The sequence below is a fragment of the Anolis carolinensis genome, chromosome 2, assembly GCF_035594765.1.
Source record: "Anolis carolinensis isolate JA03-04 chromosome 2, rAnoCar3.1.pri, whole genome shotgun sequence".
In the NCBI taxonomy this organism is placed as follows: Eukaryota; Metazoa; Chordata; class Lepidosauria; order Squamata; family Dactyloidae; genus Anolis; species Anolis carolinensis.
Window position 1 is genome coordinate 357,347 of NC_085842.1, and position 12,000 is coordinate 369,346.

General features: G+C 46.3%; 2 protein-coding genes across 4 annotated transcripts in view; both read right to left on the bottom strand.

The window, feature by feature from the left end:
* LOC134296836 (zinc finger protein 43-like) overlaps window positions 1–12,000 on the bottom strand; it is a 149,409-nt gene that overhangs the window by 90,720 nt on the left and 46,689 nt on the right. The window contains exon 2 of one of the 3 annotated variants that reach the window (XM_062972735.1): window positions 363–8,449. The exons of the other annotated variants lie outside the window; for them this stretch is intronic. Coding sequence (XP_062828805.1) covers window positions 363–420 — 58 coding nt within the window. The 5' untranslated portion in view covers window positions 421–8,449. The remainder of the gene's footprint in view (window positions 1–362; window positions 8,450–12,000) is intronic. 3 annotated transcript variants of the gene reach the window in all.
* LOC134296866 (zinc finger protein 24-like) overlaps window positions 1–12,000 on the bottom strand; it is a 115,775-nt gene that overhangs the window by 24,604 nt on the left and 79,171 nt on the right. The window lies entirely within an intron of this gene.

Genomic DNA, 12,000 nt, shown 5'->3' on the forward strand with positions numbered 1-12,000 from the left:
CAATATAGACCTAGAAGAAACAAAGATATGCCTGTTGTCCTTTCCCCTCCCCTTGTTCAGTGAAGATGGACCCTGGTTGTCTGCCTGGAGCCTCTAAGAGAGAGATGAGTAACATACGCTCCAGAGGCTCCCTGTTGCTCAGCCCAGCCCGGTTTTTTATTCCGTCTCCTTCTCTCTGGGGAATGGATGCCTTTTCCCTTCACATCCAAATGCTTGCCTTTTTCTCTAGCTTTAGACTTTACCAACTACCACCCATTTCACCATCCTTCCCTCCTTTTTCTTTCTCTCCCCCAATCCCAGTTCTCTCTTCCCATGCTCCCTTAAGGTTGGATTTTTCCGCTCCAACGTAGAAGATCCCATACCTAATTTCAGAGTAGAGCAGAGTCTCGATGATCCAACATAAACTGGCTGGCAGAACATTGGATAAGTGAAAATGTTGGATAACAAGGAGGGATTAAGGAAAAGCCTATCAAAGGTCAAATTGCATTATGATTTTACAAATTAAGCACCAAAGATCATGTTCTACAACAAATTGACAGGAAAAGCAGTTCAATACATGGTAACATTATGGAGAAATCACTGTATTTACAAATTTAGCACCAAAACATAGCAATGTATTGAAAGCAGTGACTACAAAAATATTTACTACTAAAAAATTGACTATAAATATAGAATTGCATAAAACAACACTGTTGGAAGTTAAATCCATAAAAAGTTCAGTCTTGTCAAGATTTTTTAAAATCTGTGACCCTTGCCTGCTTTTCCAGCGATTGCCATTTCTCCGCTGCCAAGTCTCGCCATCTTTGCGAGATCAACTTATTCCATTTCTTCTATCCTTGCCGAGAATAGCTTCCTGCAATAGTTCCTTTTGAGCTCTTCCAAAACGCCCTGATCCATCGGTTGGCATATGACGGTTACATTCGGTGGCAGAAACATCGCCTTCATGTCCCCCTCTTGGAGCTCCTCTGCATCAGGGTGCGTCGGGGCATTGTCTAGCAACAAAACCGCTTTCCTGGGCAGGTAAATTTCCTTCAAAAATTCCTCCGTGGAAGGAACAAATTCCTTAGGGCTGGGCTGTAGCACAACTGGTAAATCAACAGCAGTAATAAGATCCACCAACCGAAAGGTGGCCAGTTTGAAGCCCGGACGGGGGTGAGCGCTCGACCTCCAACCCAGCTCACTGTTTACCTAAGCAGTTCGAAAACAGTTTACAAGCTGTAAATAGAGAAATGAGGTAACACAAATTGTGGGGGAGGTATTTTAAAACACCATAAAGAACAAGACCAGAAATGCGGTGACCAAGAGGAAGGTGGAAGGAGGAAGTTCTGATGGCTCTTTGTCACAGAGAATGAAGCAACAGCACCCCTGTGACTGAATCTGAGCAGAACATCAGCCTCCAAGGCACCAAAAACCTGGACTTCAAGACTACGTACCTCCTTCTGTTTGTCTTATTCTTTTCTGTCCTGTCTCCAAACAGCATTGAATGGTTGCCGTGTATGTGTATTGTGATCCGCCCTGAGTCCCCTTGGGGAGATAGGATGGAATATAGTTATTATAATAATAATAGTCTTTTGAACATTTCACTGGTCATCAACAAACCTTTTTGATTGTAGTATTTAACAGGAAGAGCATTTTTTGAAACTGTTTTAAAGGCTCTTGGATTTTTGGGCTTCCCAATCATTGCGAGGTCCATTTTGTGGTTTGCTGTAGCACTGCTGCATGCTAACATTGTCAGCCTTTCTTTGCTGTGCTTTTAGCCAGGGGCTGCTGCTTCAGTTCTGGCTGCAAGACTCCTGCTCGGTAAAATTTTGCAATTGAGGCTGGTCTCGTCACAATCAAACATCTGATCACCCGTTAGGCTTTCAGTTTCAACAAAGTCTTGAATTTTTTTCCCCTTGAATTTCTTTCTTGAATGCCTCTATTTCTTGAAAATTTGATGACAGCTTCTCACCACAAACACTTAACTGATGGATTCCATAACGTTTCTTCCACCTGTCGAGCCAATGCTTGCTGTAAAATCTGATTCCCCTTCATTAAATTCTTTTTGAAAACGCAATACCTTTTGCTGTAAAATAGGCCCTGAAATACACACACCTTTGTCTCTCAGCTGCGTAAACCAAACATACAAAGCTTCAATAACTTTTTCATAGTCACATTTTTCATTGTTTTCCTCTCTTTCAGCACACCATCGGTAACTTTGGAGAACACCATTTTTCTATCTGCAATCGATTCCATTTCCATTCTCCTACTGCTACCCGTTCGACACCATAGTTGTTGGCTACCTTCTGCCTTGTCTCTCCTTGTCCAGGTTTCTGCTCCATGGATCCAACGACCTTCTTTCTCTTTGTCGCCATACTCACGCAGAAGAAAGCACATGCACAGATCAGTGGCCCTCCTGGCAGGTGTCTGGTGCACAGAGAGACCCACTGTATGTTGCTGCCGAGAGAAACAGCCGTGGATCCCGGTGGGAGACAGACTGCGCCGGATGATACATGTCACGCTTACTTCAAACGACCAGCATGAACACAGACCAAAGGTAGCTGTTATCAAAACCAATCTTTATTGAAGAACACACGACTTTGGAAAAGTCGAGAATGACATAATGTTTACACACAATCATTTTTATCACCTTTGCTACAACGTCACACCACACGTAAATATCATCACCAAACCCCACCCCACATATCACATTACTACCACTACAACACCAACTATTCATTAAAGCTGTTTTGATTCTCACTCCAAAAGTTCCCATGCTCCGGTGCCAGGTGTCTGCATGAGCTATCGAGGAGTGCTTGTTGTTATGGCTCCAATTCCAGAGCTTGCAGACTCAGCTCTGGGAATTGGCCCCATGACAATACAGATACACTTCTCCCATCAACTGCCAAATGGGACTCTTACACTTTATGGAAGTTGGCTGTAAATATGAGTTCCAAAGGGATAGATTTGCCTGACAAAGCTGTGAACGTGCAAAACCGTGACAGTAAAGAAAAGGTGGAGAACAATGATGAAGGCAGAAAAGGGAACAAAAAAGGGATGTCTGTAGGACTTGGCCAGATAGAGTGGCATCCACGTAACATCCCACGTGAGAGAGAAGAGACGGCCTCCACACCATCCCAGTTTGGGAGAAAGGACAAGACTGGACCAGAGGAAAGAGCTGCTGATCCATCTGTTGTGATTCAACCCCACGCTGCTCAAGTCTGCAGTCCCCAATGAGAAACAGGGAGCTAGTTTCAGAACAGGCTGGGGGAATCCCTCCCCCTTGTCTCCTGATTGACAGTTGAGATGTATCTATTTGTTCTTTCTCTGTTTCTTTCTCTCTTTCTCTCATTCTGATTAGTTTTGTAGAATAGTGCAAGATTTCTGACTTTTATATCTCCGTGTGTGCTGTGTGCATTGAGACCTCTCTCTGCTTGTGTCTCAGGAGAGATGTAGGGCTTGGAATTTTTCCCTCCCTTTTAAATCCGAGAAGAGATGGAAACAGAGAGTAGCTCAGACCCAGTCATTGACTATTAAGAAATGTAGTTAGTGTGTTTTGTAAACACTGGGCTGTATGGCCATGTTTTCTGGGCTGTATGGCTATGTTTCAGAAGTATTCTCTCCTGATGTTTGCCTGCATCTATGGCAGGCATCCTCAGAGGTTGTCAGGTATATGGGAAAAACAGATCTATAAACCTCACTAGCCTAGTTTCCAATATACCTCCCACCTCTCAGGATACCTGCCATAAATACGGGCGAAACGTTAGGAGAGAGGGGGAACCAGGAAGACAGTTCCATCTTGTCTACTGTGCCATCAGTTGGAGGCCCAACTGATGCTCTGGGGCCCTCCCCCTAGTAACATGCTATGCTAATAATATAATATTTATTACATATATATAGTGTATATAATGTACAATATAAAATACAGTAATATATAATATATTTGAGAGAGGGGGAATATGCTTTGACTCCAGTTATGGTAATCTTCCCACTTGAGTCTGAATTGGCACTAATGTTATATTATTATTATTGTTGTTGTTGTTGTTGTTGTTGTTACTCTTATGTCACATATTTCTGACATAAGCCCTGCCTTACAGACCCTCAGTGACTGTGATGATTTAGGATAATACTGCCTTTTGAAACAGAAATCCCCATCAGTGAGGGAGCCTTACCAAGAGAGTCCACAATCCCATTCATCTCCTCCATGATCTGCTTGTGCAAGGCTTTCTGGTCCGGATTCAGGAGAACCCACTCCTCCAGGGAGAAATCCACAGCCACGTCCTCAAAGGCGATTGGGCCCTGGCGGAAGAAGAAAAGATTCCCTTCTCACATGGGAGGGATCAAGAAAAAGAATAACAAGAAATTCTTTAAAGTAGATTTACATTCCTGTTGGTTGTTTGAAAGGGAAAGGGCCAAGGCCTACATGCCACAGTTGTAAGCTTTCTAGAGATGACGGGTTGGTCAGTCAGAACCATTTCTCAATTGATACGTAGAATCAGAAATGGAATCTGAGCATGTTCCAGCCTTTATTGTGGTGCCCAGAACTGGACACAGTGTTGTTCCAGGTGAGGTCTCCCCAAAGCAGAAAGAAGGACACAATATTCCTTAGGATGGAGCCCAAAATCCCATTGTCTTTTCATCTGCTGCCTCACATTGTTGGCTCATGTTCCACTTGTAGTCCTCTAACACTCCAAGATCCCATCATATGAATGACTGTCAAGCCAGGTGTCGCCCACCCTGTACCTGTGCATGGCATTTCTCTCCTGCCTAAGTGTACTACTCTACATATATTCTTGTTGACATTAAGTGGGTTAGTTTTGGCCCAGCTCTCCACCATGTTAAGGCCAGAATTTTGAATTCTGATCCTATCTTCTAGACTGTCAGCTATACCTGCTAATTTGGTGTCATCTGAAAACCTGATACGCATGTTGAGCAGTACTGGGCCCAGGACAGAACCCTGCGACACTCCACCCTTTGTCGCTCAAACCATTACAAATCCTCCGAACAGGAGTATTATCCAGCCCACTTTTTACTAGTTGTTTGTGAAACCATGGGAGGCCTTTCCAGAGGTCTCACTGAAAGCAAGATGTGCTACATCCACTGCATTTCCTTCCTCTACCAAGCTTGTAGCTCTACTGAAAAGTACATTAGTCTGGCATGACTTGTTTTGGAGAAACTCATCTTGTCCTTCAGTGATTACAGCACTTTTCCCAAGTGATTCCAGATGGCCTTCTTCATGATCTGCTCCAACATTTTTCCTGTTATTTAGGTCAAGATAACGGGTGACTTCAATGCAAGGGTAGGATCTAGTTGAATAAATGTGTTGAGAGAAGAGGGCCTGGAGGAAGATCCCTTCAACTCTCTCCTGACACCAGAAGCCCGACACTCTAAGGACCAAGCGTGAAACCAAGCCGGAAAGTGCCTGACCAAAATGGCCACGCAGCTCAACCTGTCTCGGCTAAATGGACTTACTCAGTTTCCTGACTCTGGAGAATATACATTGGTCTCACCAAGGGGCTCTAGTGTCATAGACTATCTTCTGACTTCATCCTCCATAGCTAGTGACATTGATTCATTTGCTATAGACAATTCCTTGCTTAGTGATCATCTATCTCCCACTTCTCCTGGTTTTGGAGAGAAGCAGCACTTCCCCACCTGGACAAGCCTACCCACAATACACCAGGCTGAAGCGGAACGTTAAGACAAAAGGGGTGTGCCTGGATATCTTGAACTCTTAGGAAGTGTTGTCCATAGAAACTATGATCATTGAAATCCCAGATTTCGAGGAGGCATCACCGGGTTTGAATCCCTTATAAAACCTATCTTTTAAAAACTATACGATTGGCAAAGAATGCCGAGGCAACCCAGGGTCAGATCCAAAAATTGGTTCGATAAAGAGTGCATAATAGCAAACAAACAGATCCGCTCCCTCTATAACTATTATCGATCCACATCAAACGATCTCCTCCTTATAAACATTCGGGAGTCTAAACAGCTGCTCCAACTGCTTATGGGACAAGTCAAGATAACTGGATGGTCATTGTTAGGGGACCTCTTTTTGGTCCATTCTTGGAGACAGAGACAACTTTTGCCTCCTCCAGCCTGCTGGGACTTCTCCTGTTCCCAAAAATGAACAAAGACGATTGACAGTGGTTCTGGGATTACTGCTGTTAGTTCAATACCCTTGGCTGTAGTTCACCTGGCCCTGGAGACTGGGATTCATCGAGAGTGGCCAGGTATTCCTGGACCACTTCTTTACCCATTTTGGGTTGCATTTCCCCAGTTGCTCCATCTTGCTCAGGTAGAATACCCATTTCCTTTTGGGAGATCATGTTCTAACTCTTGCCTATCCCCGGTTAGCATTCCACCACCTTCTCCAGGCACAGACCCTACTCTTGGCACATTTTTTCATCTGACCTCATTTTCTGAGTTAGACTTTTTCCCTACTTATGCTGATTAGTTGTTTACATTCCTTGGTGATCCCCCCCCCTTTCCATTTCCATGCCCTTTTCAATCATAGCTCCGTTGAAATTTCTTTGAACATCGATTCTGGTTTCTTTAGTTCTCTCTTCATTTTTTCCCTCCTTGTTGGCACGGTTTGCAATTGTACCTTCCGTATTTCACTTCTAAGGAAACGCATTCCATCTTGTCTGTTTCAACAGATATTTGGCCATTAATCCTGGAACCAAAGGCACCCCAGCAGGCCCAGTCCTCCTCTCCCAGGAATCCTTCTGCTTACCTGACTCAGTCCCACTCCATCGCAAAGGGGGAGAAACGGCTGAGGATTTGGCAACAGCATCATTCCAGACCCTGGAGAGAAAGCAAGGGGTGGAAAGCTGGTCACAGAAACAGGCCTCAGAGGTGACAATTGCAGTCCTATAAAGAAACCGATGAGTTAGGGTTTAGGACTTTATCTCGCAAGCAGTGCTGTGAGGATGTTCGAATGAAACTAGTATTGGGCTTGGTGGTTCAACTGACTAAAGTGATTCTTTGTCGTCTGTTTGTCTTCCAGCTCAGTTTCAGGGCTCGGCTCAGCTTAGGGTCCCACCTGGGAAGACACTGAAGGCTGCGTTTTCAGTCCTATTGCAAGAAAGAAAACTGCAAATCAAACTGAAGTTACACCTCTAGCAACTGAATGTGTACATATAACAATAACAATAATAATGATAATAATAATAATAATAATTTTATTTCTTACTCGCCTCTCCTTGCAGTTCGAGGGAGGTTACAACATAATTTTAAAAACACAAACATTGTCAAAATTCAACAAAGATATATATATAACTATAAAAGATCTACATTAAAACTGCCTTTCTATAAAATACATATTAAGTCCATAAAACATCACACAAAGGACATGAGTTTAAGATATATACCCATCTCAAGGCCAAATGATACTTCACCTTCTGAAGCTCAAACCGTGGGTGTACAATCATCCCCCCAAAGCGGGATTTCCACTGGCACAAACCCCCAAAACTCCCAGAAGAGTTCCTTCTCACCCTGCAAGGCGGCAGCCCCGTCTCCTTCCCGCTTCAGCTCCTTCTGCCTGAGACTCTGGGTGGTGTCTGGTGGAGATTCCTCTGGTGCAGGGACTTCCATGGAGTTATTATTATGGGCCTGGAATAGCACAGAGTGTTCCAGAAGGAGTTTGGAAAAAGTTCAGAAATATCACAGACCTCTAGACCTTTTTGGAAAGAATAACTCTGAGATGGCAACCTAGTTTGGAACCAATGCCCCCCTCCCCCTCCCATCATTGTCTATGTTCTATCTTGAGCAGAGCATCAACCAAGCTGAGGGTAGAGATGGAGGGGCAGAGCAGGTGGGGAGAGAGGTCGAGGGAGCAGGGCCTTGCTTATCCCCCACATCGGTCCCATCTTGGAAGAAAGGCAGGGTGTACGTTTAACCTGTCCATCAGTCCCCAGGTTAGTGAAACCCAGAGGGAATGCTCACACCTGTCCTTCCTGCTCCTTGTCCTCGGCCCGACTCAGGAGGAAGCCTTCCGCCAGGGCCACCGCCTGGGAACAGGTCTCTGCCCCACACTCTCGGACCCAGCTCCCCATCTCTGGGGGCAGGATGCTCAGGAACTGCTCCAGGGTCACCAGGTCCAGCACCTCGGCCTTGGTGTGCTGCTCTGGCTTCAGCCACTGGCGGCACAGATCGTGGAGACGACTGCAAACCCCTCGGGGTCCTTCACCCTCTTGGTAGGAGGACTGCCTGAAGCGCTGGCGCTGTGTGTCCGAGCTGTCAAGGTCCACACTCAGGGACTCATGTCTGGTTCTTTCCCAGGATTCCCCACTGCCCCCAGGTCCTGCTTCAGGCCCACGTGAGTTGGGTCTCTCCATGTTGGAACCACTCTGGTGAAGAACCCAACCGTATCCAAGATGTTTTTCCTCCCTCTTCTTTCTTTCAAGGGAAAGAAATCCCTCCACAGGCTCTACTCCGAAATTCTCAGCCCAAAATCACATTTCCTCTGTGAAAGAAAGGCAGAAAGGTTGTGGGACCTGGCTTTTGAGCAATAGTAGCAGCAGAAATGACAACTATATGATCCAAGGTATAATGACAGACCGCGTTTGGACTTGAAATGTATATTTATAAAGGTTTGAATGTAATTTAATTTAAATGGAATTTTGAAATGTGATTGTAGTTGTTTGATATATGTGTTTCATATTGTAAGCAGAACCAACTGCTACAGACAAAAAACAAGCCAGCTGGGAAGCTGCATCAATTTCCTCTGAAAGATTTTACAATTGATGAAGAAATTAAAAAACCTATGATTCAGTGGGTGAAAAGTCTAGGCTGAGCAATAAGTCCACGAGAATGGGAAGAGCTCTGGTAAAAATGACTAAAATTTACAAGGAGTCACACAATTAAATAAAATTTCAACAAAATGATACATAGATGGTACATAACTCCAGAAAAACTCTCAAATACACACACACACACACACATATGATATGTTGGGACTAACGAATTCTGAATAAAAATCCACATAGACATGGAAACTATTCTAGAGTACAAAATCCCATTAAAACCATAACTTTTTCTACTGGGAAACATCAAGAAAGACTCTTTCTTTATATGACAACAGAAGCAAGAACTGAATATGCAAAACTATGGAAACAACAAGACATGCCAACACCAGAAAACTGGATGACAAAAGGTTTTGAAATGGCCAAATAGGACAAACTAACTTTAGCTGTACAACAAACAAATACACAGAAACTTCCAAGAAGAATGGAAGCCATTCATTGAATTCACAAAGCAAAGGAAGATGGCCACAGCAGGATCTGTTGACTAAAATATTATTAATAGTATACAGTTACATTTTGTACTATTTCTGAACTCTTTATTCAAGAGACTTTGAATAATTGACCTATCAGCACTCTTTGATTAGAACACAAAAGGTTGCGAGCCTTGTTAATTAGGTATTTTAGAGCGACAACATATATATTAATACATATTTGTGTAGTGTTTAAATAAAAGAAGATAACAATGTAACATAGTGAATTCTTACCCACACAATCCTAATTTACTAACTAATGGAATTGATATTTTAGATCTATATGGCAGTCGTTATGATATGAAATACATGCAAAGAACTGGAAAAGAAGGCGGGAAGGAGAGTGGATAGCGTGGGAAGGCAAAGTCCTGAGGACAAGAGTGCATTTGTTTCTGTCACAGAGGACATTTGGATCTTCCAAAACTTTAGACACTGTCTATAATACTAGGGCTTGGGTTAAAGAGATAAAGAGTTATAAAAAAAACAAGGCTTCTCTTCCCCCCTCCACCCCCTTCCTTTTCCTCATGATACAGAAGACATTGATATAGTTCTTTTAAAAAATATAGACACCCCTTGTTATACAGCAGACGCATAATATTCAATATTCAAAACAATTCTACAATACATTTTTGCATCCACTGTTATTTTCACCCATATATATATATATATATATATATTATCCCATACCACCGTGTGTGTCCCCCGTCCCCCCCCCCCAAAGCAATTTCTTTGATACCACATCTGTCCCAAATTTCGTTTCCTCTTGTGGAGGTCATTCTCCATCCCTCCATCTCAGGCCAGGAAGGAAGGAGTGAGAGATGGAGGCGGGACACACAAATAAAGTTGTTGCTGAGGTGTTCCTGCGAGTATCTTTGTAGATCTTAGGAAACTATTTCTTGATTTAAGGCATTGACATGCTGGCTGATATCCAAACAGGGGATGGGCCAGAGATGTCACTGCCTTGGTCCTTTCATTACAGGCTGCTACTTCCCCACAGATGTCAGATGGTGCCATAATAATCATCATAATAAATACCATTTCATTTCTAGACTGCCCTCTCTCCCCAGAGGGACTCAACAGTATCATTTCTCCCGTGGTGTGGGGCGCAGACATCCTGTGACGGTGCGGCATGTCTCATGAAGAGCCACGTCCACTGTTTGAACGTGGTGAGATGTCTTCCCCACTGGGCCTGTGAATTCAGCAGCAGAGGAGCCAAGCGCCTGTCTTTCCAGGGCCTGGTTGGGATCCCCAGGTTGTGCCAGTCAGCTTTTGTACCATGTGATTTCTACCACCCACTTTTGGCTTGAGAGTCAAGCAGGGCTTCTTGTTGATTGCTGTCTTGTATATTGTTCCTGTTTTGTATGGGATCTTTCTGTGAGCCACGCCGAGTCCCCTCTGGGGGAGATGGTGGCAGGATACAAATGTTGTTGTTGTTGTTGTTGTTGTTCTCCCTTTGTCTGCATGTCCCTCTGTTGTGAATGTCCATGCCAGCTGATCCCTGGGGGCCCCTCCCTTTCCGAGCGCCCTTCCTTCCTTCCTTCCTTCCTTCCTTCTCTTGGTCTGTTGACCTCCCTTCCCCAGTCCCTTGCTCTCTCTCTCTCTCTCTCTCTCTCTCTCTCTCTCTCTCTCTCTCTCTCTCTCTCTCTCTCTCTCTCCGCAGTCTTGAGGTGGAGGTGAAGGGGAGGCCTGCGGGGCCTGAGGGGAGGCCTTCTGGGAGTTGGAGTCCAAAACCCCGCCCCGGAGGGAGGCCCGGAGCTTGCCCAGGCCTGGCTGAGAGAGAGAGAGAGAGAGAGAGAGAGAGAGCGGTGGTGGCCTGTGTTCCCAGGGAGAGAACGAGAGAGGAAGGCCCGCCTGGGAGTGGGCCAGGCCCGGGCCCTCCTCGGCCTCCCCTCCCTCCCTCCCTCCCTCCCTCCCTCCCTCCCTTGGGCCTTGGCTCCTCTTGGGCCCTCGGGAGGAGGCCTGGCAACGAGACTCACCAGGACTGACGAGGCGGAGGACGAGGCCGCAGGCTCGGGCTCGGAGAGAAGGAAGGAAGGAAGGAAGGAAGGAAGGAAGGAAGGAAGGAAGGAAGGAAGGAAGAAGGCAGGCCCCGCCCCTCCCCGCCCCTCCCCCCTCGCTCCCGGCTCAGGCCTCGGCCTTCCCAACGGTCACTCAGCCCGTCACATGACCCGCGGGCGGGAAGGCCAGGGCGAGGCTGCCCGGAGACTGGTGACGCGGAGAGACCAGGCCGATCCCCATTGGCCCATTTCTGGAAGGACCCTTCACGGCCCAAGGGCGAGGGGAGGGTCGGGGGCGTTCCTGCCCGGAGACCGATGACGCGCGAGAGGAAGGCGGGTTCCCATTGGCGGACCGGGGGGGGGGGGGGGAGAAGCGCCTAGTTCCCTCAGGCGAAGCCCCGCCTTCCACCCTTTCCTGTGAGCGCCCTTCGAGGAAGAGGGAGGAGGAGGAGGAGGAGGAGGAGGAGGAGGAGGCCTTTCGGGAGAGAGAGAGAGAGAGAGAGAGGAGCAGGTCAGGGGCAGCTGGGTGAGGGTTCGGGGTCCCTGCTGACGGGCCTCCCTTCCCCGTCCGGCCTTGGCCTGTCTGTCTGTCCCGGGGAGGCTGCGGCCTGCTCGGCCCTCCAGGCCCTCTGCGCATGCGCCTTCCAAAACGGGGCAGCCAGGTTGCTGACACCCCCCCCCCCCCTCCACTGACTGACAGCCTGTCACTGGGCACAAGTCAAAGGGCTGGTGATGGCCTTTCAA